Raw genomic sequence first — 14636 nt, 5'->3', positions numbered from 1 at the left:
CTCTAAACTCTCAACCAACAAGCTAAGAGATTCACCACATATTATTTGTTTGTTATTAGTAATAAGGTATCTAAAATGGAGAATGAGTTATTAGGGTGGACCATAATAAACTTGGGTAAATTACATACGTGTTGTACAACTTTTACCTATTTTCACACTTTGGTGTACAACCTTCAATTTTGCACACTAAAATGTACAACCTTTTGGTGACCTCCCACTAAAGTGTACAGCAGGTAATTGTGACCGGTCAATCCGAAGTCAACACGCCACCTCAGCAATTTAACTTTTCTAAAAATAAAAAATTAACCCAATAAATATAAAATTACTTTTTGTCGCGCCCGTGCCCGCGGTTCGTGAACCTTTTATCTTTGATTTGGCTCCCGCGCTGTCGCGCCCGTGCCCGCGGTTCGCGAACCTTTTATCTTTGATTTGGCTCCCGCTCTACTGGTTTTCAATGGTGCTGGATAGTCCCTCCAAGGAGACTATCGTCGATGAGTTTTCGAGTCGCCACCAATCAGTTTGACAGTCTGATTGGACACTGATTTGATTCCAAATTGACCCATTCGGGTAAAGTTCGGATAAGGTAGTGGTCTGCGATGATTCTGTGTTCGGTTTCCGATTACGTGTAGGGAAGAGACATAATCTCACCCTACCCCGCCCGATAAATCGGTACTGTTGTACTTCAAAATGCTTGCTTGATGTGCTTGTGTCTATGATTGCTTTGAAATGTTTTTAATCGTATCAATTCAAGCCTTTGACGACACTCATAAGGTTGTGGTCATACGACCGTAATAGGATCGTTATCCAACGATCAAGATTGGTAAAGAAACCCGTAAAATATTTTATTTATTGACTAGATATAGTTTGAAATATTAACATATTTTTAAAGATATTCATTAGTTATTATTTATTTATTTGGATCACTATTCAATGATCGAGGTAATATATTCGTCATATAATCGCTATTCAGCGATCAAAACTTAATAAGGGAAGTTGTGTATATTTAATGTTTATTGATAAAAACATAGTTTTAATGGGATTGACAAGGAAAAAATTATTACATATATTAAAACACGGTGATATACGATTTACTAATTATTTATCGTTTATTTATCGAAATCACTATTCAGTGATCGAGATAAGCTAGTCGTATTATAATCACTATCCAGCAATTAAAATCCGATAAATAAAATAAAATTAGATATTATCTAATAACTTAATATAACATCCCTATGTATTTAAAATGAAATTGAAATTAACACAAGTAAAATATACAAAGAAAATACTAGAATGAAATAAAATGGATGAAGCATTTTTAATTAGATTTGTTGAGCTGATATTCAGGATATGCGAAAAAGGCTTAATCAGAGTCAAATTGAAGTAAATTAAAATTATAGGGGTCAATCTGAAATATTTAAAATAATGAGATATAAATGCATAAGTTTGGATATTAGGGTTAAAACTCATTTGGCTCACCGCCTCTCCCAGCAGTCTCCATTTTCTTTCTCTTCTTTCTCAAATTACTGCCGTTTAAAAGAAGAGAAACAGCGGTCATCCGACCGGCCGCCGTCTCTTCCAAATGCCGTAGTTCGTTAGCTTCGTCGTTGTTCCGCCGGTGTTCGCGGTTGCTGCCGTCGTCTGTTCTGATGCCGTAGTTCGTTAGCTTCGTTGTTGTCCGCTGGTGTTCGTGGTTACTGCCGTGAAGAACCTGGGGTAAGTCTGACTCTCTCCCTTCTCTGATCTGCTCCGTTTCTGTTTAGATTCGTCAATCTAACTTCAAATCTTGACTGTTTCAAATTTTTTCTCTTCCTTATTAGATCGAAGAAGATCGGTGTGACTACGGCGGTGGCTTTACCTATATGTAAAGCAAAAATGGGAATGGAAACAAAGTATACATATATCTTTATTGAGATTAATTTCTGGTTGGTTGTAGTAGATTAGTCTTTCTTTCTGTGTTATTTTTTATGTTTCTCTGAGGTTTTCTTCGGTAGGTGAAAGAGTTCCTACCCAAACTATTTACAAAAAGGTTTTTTTCTTTTTCTATTGTTCAATCTGGTACCTTTCTGGTTTTAAAACAAAACAAAGATTTCTGAGTGAAAACTTCTTACAGATAAAAAAGATTACATTTAAAACGAATTTTGTTTTGAGATCAAAATGATTTGTCAACTCTATTTTCGAAAAAGGTTTGGATCAAAACATGTCATTCTTCTTGAGATTATTCCTGGACAAAAGTAATTTTGAAATATGAAGAACAGATGAATGTTAGTGTTGTTAATCTTTAGGGAAGAAAATGTCAGTGGTTAGTAAATGATAAATATAAACAGCTTTTATACGAAGTAAAAATAAAACTCTATTTCGTGTATAAAATTAGCAAAATACTCATAGTTAAGAAGTTTATTAAATAAACTGTTAGCTGCATAAATTAAAAGCACTAAATAAGTAACATGTATACAAAAGAGCTGAAAACTAATAGATTTTTATTAATGGTTTGTAAAATCAGTTCATTTTAAAAGCAAGTGAATGCTTTTAATCTCTGTTTTTACAAACTAAGAATAAAAACCCTTAGCTCAAAGCTTTGGAGACTAAATTAAAAAAATGTGAACTTGTATTGAATTTGGTGGAGAGTACAAAGGAGCTCCTATTGGAGTAAAATTAATACAGCAATCACCTTCTAATTTTCTGCCTAAGAATGTTCTAAAATATGCTCTCTAAACTGTTTTTCCAAACTCTCCTAAAAATTAGCCTCCCGCAGAAAGAGCAAAAATAGCTCTATTTATAATCGTTTTCAGCATGGGTACAGTTGCATCAGCATGGCTCTTTTTGTTTATTTGTGCCTTGAAAATAGGATTTCTGCATTATTTGATTTTTAGTCTTGAGAAGATAATCTTGTTTTTTCTGCCTTGGAAATGAGTTTTTCTCTTGAATGATGCTGCCCAATTCTGGATTTTTCTTCAAAGTTGAAATTTGAAGTTTGAAATTTGAATTCTTGCATTTTCCTTTTAGATGAAGCTTGGATTAGGAGCCCTTTCAGTTTTATCTTTTACCTACAAAAGAAACAAATGTAATAGATTAGTTTTGTAAATGTAAATTTTATTTCTTAATAAAACCATTCTATTTTTTTTGTTATTTTTATAATTTATTTTCTGAATATTTATTCATTCATCATTAATTGGTTCTAAGAATAGATTATATTCTAAATATGATTTTATGTAAAATTATCTTCAATAGTTAATCTCTTGACAATAAATCATATCTAAAACTATATCCATTTCTTGAACATAATTATAAAATGAATGAGTTAATTTAACTATTAAAAAAAAATTGATTTTAACTAAATCATATTTTGAAATATAACAATTTCAAAATCATATTCAGAAAATAATACATTATATCTCACATATAGTTTATAGCAAAAAATGAAAGATACGTTTGTTCCAATAAATTATACCTTGAATGTGATTTGATAATTATATTGAGACATAACAAATTGGTATACAAAAGCTCCATTTTTCGGATAAATCATACGTGAGAATGATATGGTATATTTCTGATATAATTTATAAATTTGTAGAAATTTCAAATATTGTCAGTTAAAGTATAAAAATGTCCCGGAAAAAAATGGGTATCTACACTTTTATACCCTTTATAAAATCATCTTCTTCAACCTCCACTCTTATTTTCTTTCTACTCCATTTTCAAAAATTATTTCTCTCTCTTCAACCTTCATACTTGTTTTCTTTGTACTCCATTTTCAAAAATTATTTCTCTCTCTAACTCTTATCTCTCTCATTCTCTCTCTAACTCTCATCTTTCTTTTATTTTCTCTCTCATCTCTTTCATCACTTCTCTCTCTAACTCTTCCATCTCTCTCTTATAAGATATTCTAGCTAGCACATAAAAGAGAATCCGACATTTACGGCACAATTGATTTCATCTTCGGCAACGCCGCCGTTGTTTTCTAGAACTGCTACTTAGTCCTCTGCCGCCCTAGTTCCGGATCTTACAATGTTATTCTCGCTAATGGAAGAATCGATCCGGGACAAAACACCGGCTTTTCTATTCAAAATTGCAGAATTACACCGAGCTCCGATTTTTCTAAATCGTATCTCGGAAGGCCATGGAAGCCGTATTCAAGATCGGTTGTAATGGAACCCGCCATAGATGATGCAATTTCGAAAAGTGGATGGGTTCAGTGGCCCGGCGCCGGTTCATATGGTAAAACACTCTATTTTGCTGAATACTCGAATACAGGGCCTGGAGCTGGAACTCATAACAGGGTAAATTGGTCGGGATATCGTGTTATTGGTCCTGATGATGATGTTCGTTTTACCGTCAGGAATTTTATTGCTGAAACTTCTTGGATTCCTTCTACTGGAGTTACTTTCATCTTTGGTCTTTAGTAGTCTGTACGTATATGTGAGACTGGAAAATGCTTTTTAATTGTTCATACATAAAGTTTATAAATTATGTTGTGAATTATATATATAATATTTAAGAAGGAATGATAAACATGTTTACATGTTTTCTACACATATATGTAACTTCAGTTGTGTTTAATTTGATCTAATTGACATAATAATCAAAATTATTCTTTTTGCTTTACCTATCAGTTATAAGTTATAACTTATAAGCTTCGAGTTACTTGATTCTTTAATATGTTATAGTCACTTCTTATATCAAATGGTTAAGTTTAAATATCTGTTTAATTTCTGAACTAGCTTATATGATATTTTAGAGAAAGAAAGGGAGAATTAAAGAGATGGAAGAGTTAGAGAGAGAAGTGATGAGAGAGATGAGAGTTAGAGAGAGAAATAATTTTTGAAAATGGAATACAAAGAAAACAAGTATGAAGGTTAAAGAGAGAGAAATAATTTTTGAAAATGGAGTAGAAAGAAAATAAGGGTAGAGGTTGAAGAAGATGATTTTATAAAGGGTATAAAAGTAATTTTATATTAATTGGGTTAATTTTTTATTTTTAAAAAAGTTAAATTGATGAGGTGGCGCGTTGAATTCGGATTGACCGGTCACAATTACCTGATGTACACTTTAGTGGGCGGTCACCAAAAGGTTGTACATTTTAGTGTGCAAAATTGAAGGTTGTACACCAAAGTGTGAAAATAGGTAAATATTGTACACCACGTATGTAATTTACCCTAATAAACTTACTAAAGTTAGTGAGAAGTGCCATAAACACGTGGTTCAAATGGTTAAATTATTGAATCGGTTAAACCATTCAAATAAAGTTTTTTTTTTAATGAGAAAACCATTCAACTAAGGTTTAAATCCTGAAATGAGAATATAAAAATGTGATTAAATACTTGGTGGAAGAGCTTTGTCACCCGATGAGGATTTTTCCAATTCGAATTTGAATTAGTCGAACTATTCTAGATTATCGACCTACAAAATTGGAGTAAATTACACCAATGGTACCTAAACTTTGCTCTAATTCACACTTTGGTACCTAGATTACATTTTGTCTCAAAAATATACCCGAAGTAACGATGACCGGACAATTAAGTATATTTTACCGGTTAATAGCCGGTCAACGCGATTTTGATGAGTAAATTACACTGATGGTACCTGAACTTTATCCGAATTCACATTTTGGTACCTAGAAAAGAGCTACTGGTATCAGCGAGCTAAAGTGTTATGGCTGAAGGAGGGGGACCTAAATTCAAAGTTTTTCCATGCGTGTGTAAAAGCCAAAAGACAGGTGAACAGAATACCAAGCTTAATTAATGAGGAAGGTAATGAGGTGTCAAATACTCAAGGAATAGGAGCTATAGTGAAAGAGTATTTTGAACAACTATTCTGAGGGAGTGGGGAAATTAACTACCATGCAACAAGGGTAGTACCCACTAAGATTACTAATGCCATGAATGAGAGCCTAATCCAAGCATTTACCTATAAGGAATTCACATTGGCTATTAATCAAATGCACCCTAACAAATCCCCAGGACCTGATGGGCTTAATCCTAGATTTTATCAACATTATTGGAATTTGATTAGAAAGTACATTTTTCAGGCTTGCTCTGATTGTCTTGGCAGAGGGGAATTCCCTGCAAAGTTGAATGATACGATTATCACACTCATACCTAAGTGTGACAATCCAAAAAGAATGGGGGATCTAAGACCAATTTCTCTTTGTAATGTTTTGTACAAAATAATTGCAAAGGTCTTGGCAAATAGGCTCAAGTTGATTCTTCCTCAAGTCATCTCTGATAGTCAATTGGCTTTTGTACCTGGCAGGTCCTTGATTGACAGCATGCAAATTACATTCAAAGTTATCCACTGCATGAAAAGAAAGAATAGAGGCAACAAGGGTGAAGTAACATTGAAAATTGATATAAACAAGGCCTACGATAGAGTGGATTGAGGTTTCGTAGAGGAAGTCATGAGGAGACTTGGTTTTTGTGATCAATGGATTAAATGGATTATGCTTTGCATGCGGACGGTCTCCTATTCCATGACAGTTAATTCCGAGCTGGTTGGCCCTATTGCGCCTGGAAGAGGACTTCGGCAGGGGGACCCCCTGTCCCCGTATCTTTTCCTATTATGCGCTGAGGTCCTTTCCCAGTTAATATCAAATACAGAGAATGAAGGCTTGATCAAAGGTTGTTGTATATGTCCCGTTGCATCGAGTATTACACACCTTTTCTTCGCAGATGATAGCTTTCTGTTCTTTAAAGCTAAGAAGGACGAAGTGAGGAAAATAAAGGATATTCTAGAAGAATATGAGAGTGCATTTGGGCAGGCAATTAATCTCACCAAATCAGGCATCTATTTTAGCAAGAATGTGAAGGCAAAGGACCGGGTTGTCATTATTAATATACTACAGGTTCAAACTCCTCTTGATATTGGTCGTTATCTTGGATTGCCTTCCCTCATTGGCAGATCCAAGCGATCTATCTTTGGTTTTTTGAAGGAAAAACTATCCAAATGGCTGAAGAATTGGACTTTCCGCTTCCTATCGACTGCTGAGAAGGAAGTGCTAATAAAATCTGTTGCACAGGCCCTACCTATATTCTATATGAGCAATTTTCTCATACCTAGGGGCACGTGCGATGACTTGCAGAAGATGGTGAATTCTTTTTGGTGGGGTACGAAGGAGGATAGAAGTCAGAAGATTCATTGGGTTGATTGGAGTCGCATATGTAGAGGCAAGAGTGAGGGCGGAATGGGATTCCAGGACCTTTGGGAGTTCAACCTGGCTCTGATTAGGAAGCAAGGTTGGAAGTTGATTGATGAGCCAAACACTTTGGTTAGCTGTATGTTCAAATTGAAATATTACCCCAGGGGGACTTTCCTATCTTCCAAATTGGGCACTAATCCCAGTTTTGTTTGGAGAAGTGTTTGGAGTTCAATTGATTTACTGAAGAGTGGACTGAGATGGCACATTGGTAAGGGGACAATGTTAATGCACACCAGGATACATGGATATGGGGGACTAGGGAGCTGAGGATTGGCCATGTGGACAGTAGCCCAGGAGAGGAATTGACTGTTGTAGAATTATTCATTCCGGGCACCAGATTATGGGATCGTGGCAAGTTGAATAGGTCTTTCCAACAAGACAAAGTGACCCTGATAAGTAGAATGGTTATTCCCTATTCTAATAATGCAGATATATTGATATGGCATTTCACTGCAAATGGCATATACTCCTCAAAGTCGGGTTACCAGCTACAAGCTAGCTTGAGAAGGAACCACTCTACACACGAAGGCTGGAAGAAGATGTGGAGACAAAAGCTCCCACCTAAACTTAAATTGTTTGTGTGGAAGTTGATGGCGGGTGTACTACCATTTAGAACGAGGCTGGCAAACAGACGAATTACAGTCCCGATTACATGCCTATTGTGTCCAAATGATGTTGAGTATGGGTGGCATCTCTTTTCCGGATGTGCTTTTGCAAAATTATGCTGGCAGGTTGTTGGGATCACGCCCCCGGGAGAAGAATGGGAGTACATAGAAGATTGGGCACTAAACATGTTTGAAGTGTCGACTCATGATGTGATCAGAAAGAGTGTAGCTGTGCTGTGGGCAATCTGGCAGACCCGAAATGGGGTGCTTTGAAATCAGTGCAAAAGGGATGCTAAGGAGGTCACCAAGTCAGTGATGATATATATTGATGAATGGGGATAGGCTCAAAATGTTAAGAAAATGAGTGGGGGTGGTACGGGCAGCGAGTCTGGAGTAGAATTAAATGGCTCGACTGTTGGGCGACTGTTTTTTTCTAACTATGTCACTTGTGTAGGTACGGAAAATAGCAGACGGCGCTCGGAGCATCGAGAGTTCAGGGAGACGATGACTGTTATGTTAAGCCCGACTACAGAATTTGACGGGGCTGGTGTTCATACCGGCAATCATGAGAGCGGTAGCAGATTGGCTACTGATACAGCCACTACTACGGTTGCTGCTAAGGGTACTGTTACGATGCCCCCGACAGCAGACGCAACACGAAGGCTCCCGGAAGATGAAGCTGCTGCTATGAATCACGAAGAAACACCGGCTCTGAATGCACACCGGTAGGCGAACTCAATTAATGCTGACGACGTTCTGCATACCGGAACCGACGATGTTCTGCACACCGGAACCGATGATGATCCGCAGCAGCGACAAAACCAGGAGGCGGGACAGACTCTAGACAGAACTCGGATTCCAGCACAGCTTGAAGACGACCGACGATGCAAACTATGGACTAAGCCACAGTACGGACTAGTGAAATGCAATGTCGACCCGACCCTCTTTGCGAATACGAGATCTTTTGGGGCAGGAGCAGTAATTCGGGACTATACGGGTACCTTTGTTATTGGATATTCCACATATATGAACGGTATAGTCTCGGTGAAGCTGGCGGAAGCCCTTGCTTTGAAAGAATGTATGGGATGGGTCAAGTCACTCGGTTACGATGGTGTCATTTTTGAGATTGATGCGAAAACGGTCTATGATTCTATTGTTAATTCCAAGCGGGATCTTAAGGAATATGGTCAAGTCATCAATGACGTAAGATCCATACTTAGTCATCATCTTAGTTTTTCGGTGATTTTTTCTTCGAGGTTAGCGAATGGTGTTGCCCATGCTTAGGCACGTCAATCTCGTTCCTACGCTAATTTTTTTATTCATTATTTGGTTCCTGTATTCATTGATGACATTCTGATTCGGGATGCTCATCCATCTGTTTAATAAAGGCGTATTATTTTCAAAAAAAAAAAATCGATATACACTTATTCTCAAAAAAAAAAAAAAAAAAAAAAAAATCATCGTTATACACTTTTAAAAAGTGGATTCTCTCCCGATATTGAGTATGGATTAAGAAGTAGATACTACTACTATTTGTGATTTTTATGTAACCAACTCTATGAAAAATATGTGATTAGATTTAGAACTGATATTTGAGGATGGGCCTGGGCTGGGCGAGAAGCCCATTAGTAGGTCGGTCATTTAATAATATAGTCTTTTGATGCTAGCCTACTGAACGACTAGTCGTTTGCTTCGATACTTTGATGACTTGTTCACGTTACATAGACGCGCATCACACACAGATCTGAAACCGACTTGGTCAAAAAAACCTATACCACAACAAGGGAACTTCCAATTCCAAAACGTAAAAGGAAAAAAGCAGAGTCCATCCTAACCGTCCATAAATTCAAATCTAACAGCCCAGATCCACCAACTCTGCCTACTGAACATTCTAGAACAAAACAAAACAACCTATATATACCCTCCAAACCCTTCTCTAGCAACTCACGCCGTTTCAAAAGGCAAGACCGGGAAAACCTCTCTCAGCTTGCTTTTTCATTCTTTTTAAATTCCCAACTCTCAATTCTCTAACATCGTCGTCCATCTAACTCATTATTCATAATGGCCGGCAAAGGTGAAGGTCCGGCGATCGGTATAGATCTGGGTACTACTTACTCCTGTGTCGGAGTTTGGCAACATGATAGAGTGGAGATCATTGCTAATGATCAAGGCAACAGGACTACGCCTTCTTATGTTGGATTTACCGATTCTGAGCGGTTGATCGGTGATGCTGCTAAGAATCAGGTCGCAATGAACCCTATCAACACTGTTTTTGGTAAGTCTTTCTCGACTTCAACTGTTTTTTTTTTGTGTGCAGCTTTGTTGTTGTTCTGGTTTAGTAGGGATTTTGTTTAAATATTTGCAACTTTTTCTCTGTGAATAAGATCTGAGATTTACATTTCTCAGATCTCGTTTTTAAGGGGCCAGATCTCGTTTAATGGGGTGATTTGTGGAATGGAGTAGTGACCAAATGAATATTGATATGTGCTTAGTGTGTTAAATATGAACGAATCTACGAACTCGTAATTCTTTTCTTCGATCTACATTCCGTAGATTCTTTAGAAAAGCTGGTGGCGATGTGTATATGCTATGCATGTTGCATATAAGATGTGTATTCGTTATTGAATAATGATTTTGTCCTAACACTTGATAGGAAAATGTAATGTATTGCGTATCTTTTATGTTCAAGGAAAATAGCTCTCAGAAAAGCAGCAAGTATTTGGCTGTTATTGGATTTGTAATATGGATAAAAAAAAACAATAAACTTTACCGTACGTTGGACCAATAACTCATGTGTCTAGGATATAGGGTTTATAACTTAGGGTCTAGGGTTTATTCAAGAAAAATTTGAAAATTGTAACTCGCTAGATGTTTATTTGTATTATGCAGCTTTGTTTTTGAGTGCTTGTGCTAAATGTTTCCTTGCTTGTTTACTTGTGAAAATTGGTTTTAATTTTAACTTTGATCTACTTAAAACGGATGACTCTTTTTTTTTTGTTTCTGTCATTAATTGGAATTGTTCATTTGTTGCAGATGCTAAGCGTTTGATTGGGAGGAGATTCTCTGATGCATCAGTTCAGAGTGACATGAAATTATGGCCTTTCAAGATTATTCCTGGAGCTGGTGATAAGCCCATGATTGTGGTGAACTACAAGGGAGAAGAGAAAACTTTCGCTGCTGAGGAGATCTCTTCCATGGTCCTCATTAAAATGCGTGAAATTGCTGAGGCTTACCTTGGCACAACCATTAAGAATGCAGTGGTCACCGTCCCAGCTTACTTCAATGACTCTCAGAGGCAAGCGACCAAGGATGCTGGTGTCATTGCTGGTCTCAATGTCATGCGTATTATTAATGAGCCCACTGCCGCTGCCATTGCTTATGGTCTTGATAAGAAGGCAACCAGTGTTGGTGAAAAGAATGTGTTGATTTTTGATTTGGGTGGTGGTACCTTTGATGTATCCTTGCTCACAATTGAGGAAGGTATTTTTGAGGTCAAGGCCACTGCTGGAGATACCCATCTTGGAGGTGAGGACTTCGACAACAGAATGGTTAACCACTTTGTTCAGGAGTTCAAGAGGAAGAACAAGAAAGACATCAGTGGAAACCCCAGAGCTCTTAGGAGGCTAAGGACAGCTTGTGAGAGAGCAAAGAGAACTCTTTCTTCCACTGCTCAGACAACCATCGAAATCGATTCCTTGTATGAGGGTATTGATTTCTACTCAACCATCACTCGTGCCAGATTCGAGGAGCTTAACATGGATCTTTTCAGAAAGTGTATGGATCCAGTTGAGAAATGTTTGAGAGATGCCAAGATGGATAAAAGCACAGTACATGACGCAGTACTCGTTGGTGGCTCCACTAGAATTCCGAAGGTGCAGCAGCTGCTTCAAGACTTCTTCAACGGGAAGGAACTCTGCAAGAGTATCAACCCGGATGAAGCTGTTGCTTACGGTGCAGCAGTTCAGGCAGCCATCTTGAGTGGTGAAGGTAATGAGAAGGTTCAGGATCTTCTCCTCTTAGATGTTACCCCTCTTTCTCTCGGTCTCGAAACTGCCGGTGGTGTTATGACTGTCTTGATCCCGAGGAACACCACAATCCCAACCAAGAAGGAGCAGGTGTTCTCTACCTACTCGGACAACCAACCCGGTGTGTTAATCCAAGTCTATGAAGGTGAGAGAACAAGAACAAGAGATAACAACTTGCTAGGCAAATTCGAGCTCTCAGGAATTCCACCAGCACCAAGGGGTGTTCCTCAGATCACAGTCTGCTTCGATATCGATGCGAACGGTATCTTAAATGTCTCCGCCGAAGACAAGACAACAGGGCAGAAGAACAAGATCACAATCACAAATGACAAAGGAAGGTTGTCTAAGGACGAGATCGAGAAGATGGTTCAGGAAGCAGAGAAGTACAAAGCAGAAGATGAAGAACACAAGAAGAAGGTAGAGGCCAAAAATGCATTGGAAAACTACTCATACAACATGAGGAACACAATCAAGGATGAGAAGATCAGCTCTAAGTTGGGTGAGGCGGACAAGAAGAAGATCGAGGATGCAATCGATCAAGCCATTCAGTGGTTAGATGGGAACCAGCTTGCAGAGGCAGATGAATTTGAGGACAAGATGAAAGAGCTTGAAGGTATCTGCAATCCGATCATTGCGAAAATGTATCAAGGTGGTGCTGGCGCGGACATGGGTGGTCCCATGGATGATGATGCTCCTCCTGCTAGCGGTGGTGCTGGCCCTAAGATTGAAGAAGTCGACTAAGTTTTTAGTTTTTGATGCTTTATTTTTTGGTGGAAGGACACAGGGTGTCTTCGGATTTTTTTGTCTATTTTTGTTTAGTCATGAACGTATTTACCTCCTTTAAATTGTAGTTTCGGATAGTTTTTCATTAATGCAAAATTTAGATTTTGCTACATGGGTTTCTTTTCTTTCATAATTTATAACTGATCTAGCAGCTGGGTAATTAATCAATTGGTTTTCATGTTTGTTTGATTGCGCAGCAAAAATAATCTACCACCAGCAATGGATCTGCAATGCATGTTCTATTTATTATTTTTCCTTTCATTAAACATAATTTAGATTTTTTTTTGTCTGTGATGGTTTTTGTAAGCTGATTTGATTTGTTCTTTAGATTTGAAAGAATTAAGGAGGATAAATTTTATTATATGTTCGGTGTATTATATTCATGTGTGAATATAAAAATATAAAGTTATGTTAAATTTTGATCATTAAAAATATTAAAACCTGTTTTTAATTAATTCAATAGATTTTTAGTTAATTATTTATTTAAAGTTTATATTCTAATTAAAATGTGTTGTATTAAATTATTATAGGTAAAAATTTAGACTAATATAAATCTAGGTATTTTGTATGGTTTCATCTCAAAAAAAAAAAGGTATTTTGTATGGTTATTTTCTTAAAAATAAAGTAAACATATACGCCATAAATCTATATATGAATAATATAAATTTTAGAATGTATGATGTATTTTGTTGAATATAAATTTTAGAATATATAATGTATTTGTAAATATTTTAACTTAAAAAGTTAATGTTAATGTGACAAAGGACCAAGTAGTTTACCATATAATTAAGGGGACGTTTGGTTTGGGGTTTTTAGGAATAGGAACGGGAATGAGAGAGTTTCATTCCCTTCCCTTTGTTTTTTTGTTTACAAAAAAAAAAAAAAAAAAAAAACCCATTCTCTTTACCCACTTTAGGTTAAGCCATTACCCCATGTCCTCTAGGGAATTGGATTCCCTTTACCTCATTCCTTTTCCTAAACATATTCAAATACATAGGAGAATTAATGGTTATTCATTTCCTTTCCTTTAGTTTCCATTTCTTGATTCCTTTTCTCTTACCCCTTGTGAATCAAACGCCCCCTAAATCCTTTAAAATGACTAATTGGCAATTTAAATTTCTTAATGTTATATAACCAACAACTAAAGTTTTGTTATCAAAATAAAATATACAACTATTTTTGGTTGTAACTTTGAAGTCCTTTTATGTATAAATGAAAGTTAAGTTGAAGAGGATAGGGATTTATATGTCTTGACTTGACACGCTGTAATACATGCGCTAAATAAAGCATCGTAAAAAGCAAAAAAAATGAATGAAATGTCTTTGTTTGGTCGACATTGATTCAAAATTAATCTAAACAAACAAATACTTATGGAGTGAGTGAGAGTGAACATTTTTTTTTTTTTGAAACAAGTGAACATTTTTATTAACACACTTATTCACTCTTTTTGACACCTTTGAAAATGCAGACAACTATTCATTATTGTGTTTGAAATTTTTGGTGAATTATTATATTACAATTTGGAATTTAGTAAAGAGAATCTCTGGTTTTATAATTATAGTGTGTTTAAAACTTTTGATTTTATAATTATTTTGTGTTTAAAACTTTAAAGGAAGTCACTGGTTTTATAAATTATATTGTGTTTGAAATTTTAGTAAAGAGAATCTTTGGTTTTCAAAGTTCTTAATAATTATTTTAAATTGTCTATTCAAACTTTTTCTAGTGCAATATAAGTATAATATATTTTTAAATACTTTTTATTTAAACGGTAATATTTATTTCAACTATAAATTAAACATTTTCAATGTCTTTTCATTATAAAAACTTTTTAGTTCTCTCTAATTTTTCTCTTTATAATCACTTTGTTCACAAACTCAAGACAAAATGTTATAAGATGCAGAGTCACACTTTTTGAAAACTATGAAGGAGGCTCTTAAAGATATGTGAGGTGAAAAAAAATGAAAAAATGGATAACTATTTCTTACATGCACAACTATAAGTATCACACCCCCGGAGAAAATATGTGAATTG

At 36.1% G+C, this 14636-nt stretch overlaps 1 protein-coding gene and 1 long non-coding RNA gene across 2 annotated transcripts; both read left to right on the top strand.

Annotated features, from left to right (window-relative positions):
* The first annotated feature begins 1405 nt into the window (after positions 1-1405).
* Positions 1406-3126, top strand: LOC136225668 (uncharacterized). Its single transcript, XR_010687224.1, has 2 exons — positions 1406-1713; positions 1818-3126. It is a non-coding gene; the product is annotated as an uncharacterized lncRNA (long non-coding RNA).
* A 6613-nt stretch (positions 3127-9739) lies between these two features.
* On the top strand, positions 9740-12715 carry LOC136226296 (heat shock cognate 70 kDa protein 2). The gene is made up of 2 exons (XM_066014688.1): positions 9740-10072; positions 10831-12715. The coding sequence occupies exons 1-2, from the start codon at positions 9859-9861 to the stop codon at positions 12561-12563; spliced, it is 1947 nt and encodes a 648-aa protein (XP_065870760.1). The 5' UTR covers positions 9740-9858; the 3' UTR covers positions 12564-12715.
* The last annotated feature ends 1921 nt before the right edge of the window (positions 12716-14636 follow it).

This window comes from Euphorbia lathyris, chromosome 4, assembly GCF_963576675.1.
Source record: "Euphorbia lathyris chromosome 4, ddEupLath1.1, whole genome shotgun sequence".
In the NCBI taxonomy this organism is placed as follows: domain Eukaryota; kingdom Viridiplantae; phylum Streptophyta; class Magnoliopsida; order Malpighiales; family Euphorbiaceae; genus Euphorbia; species Euphorbia lathyris.
The sequence above is the reverse complement of the archived record's forward strand: the minus strand, read 5'-3'. Positions and strand labels throughout refer to the sequence as shown.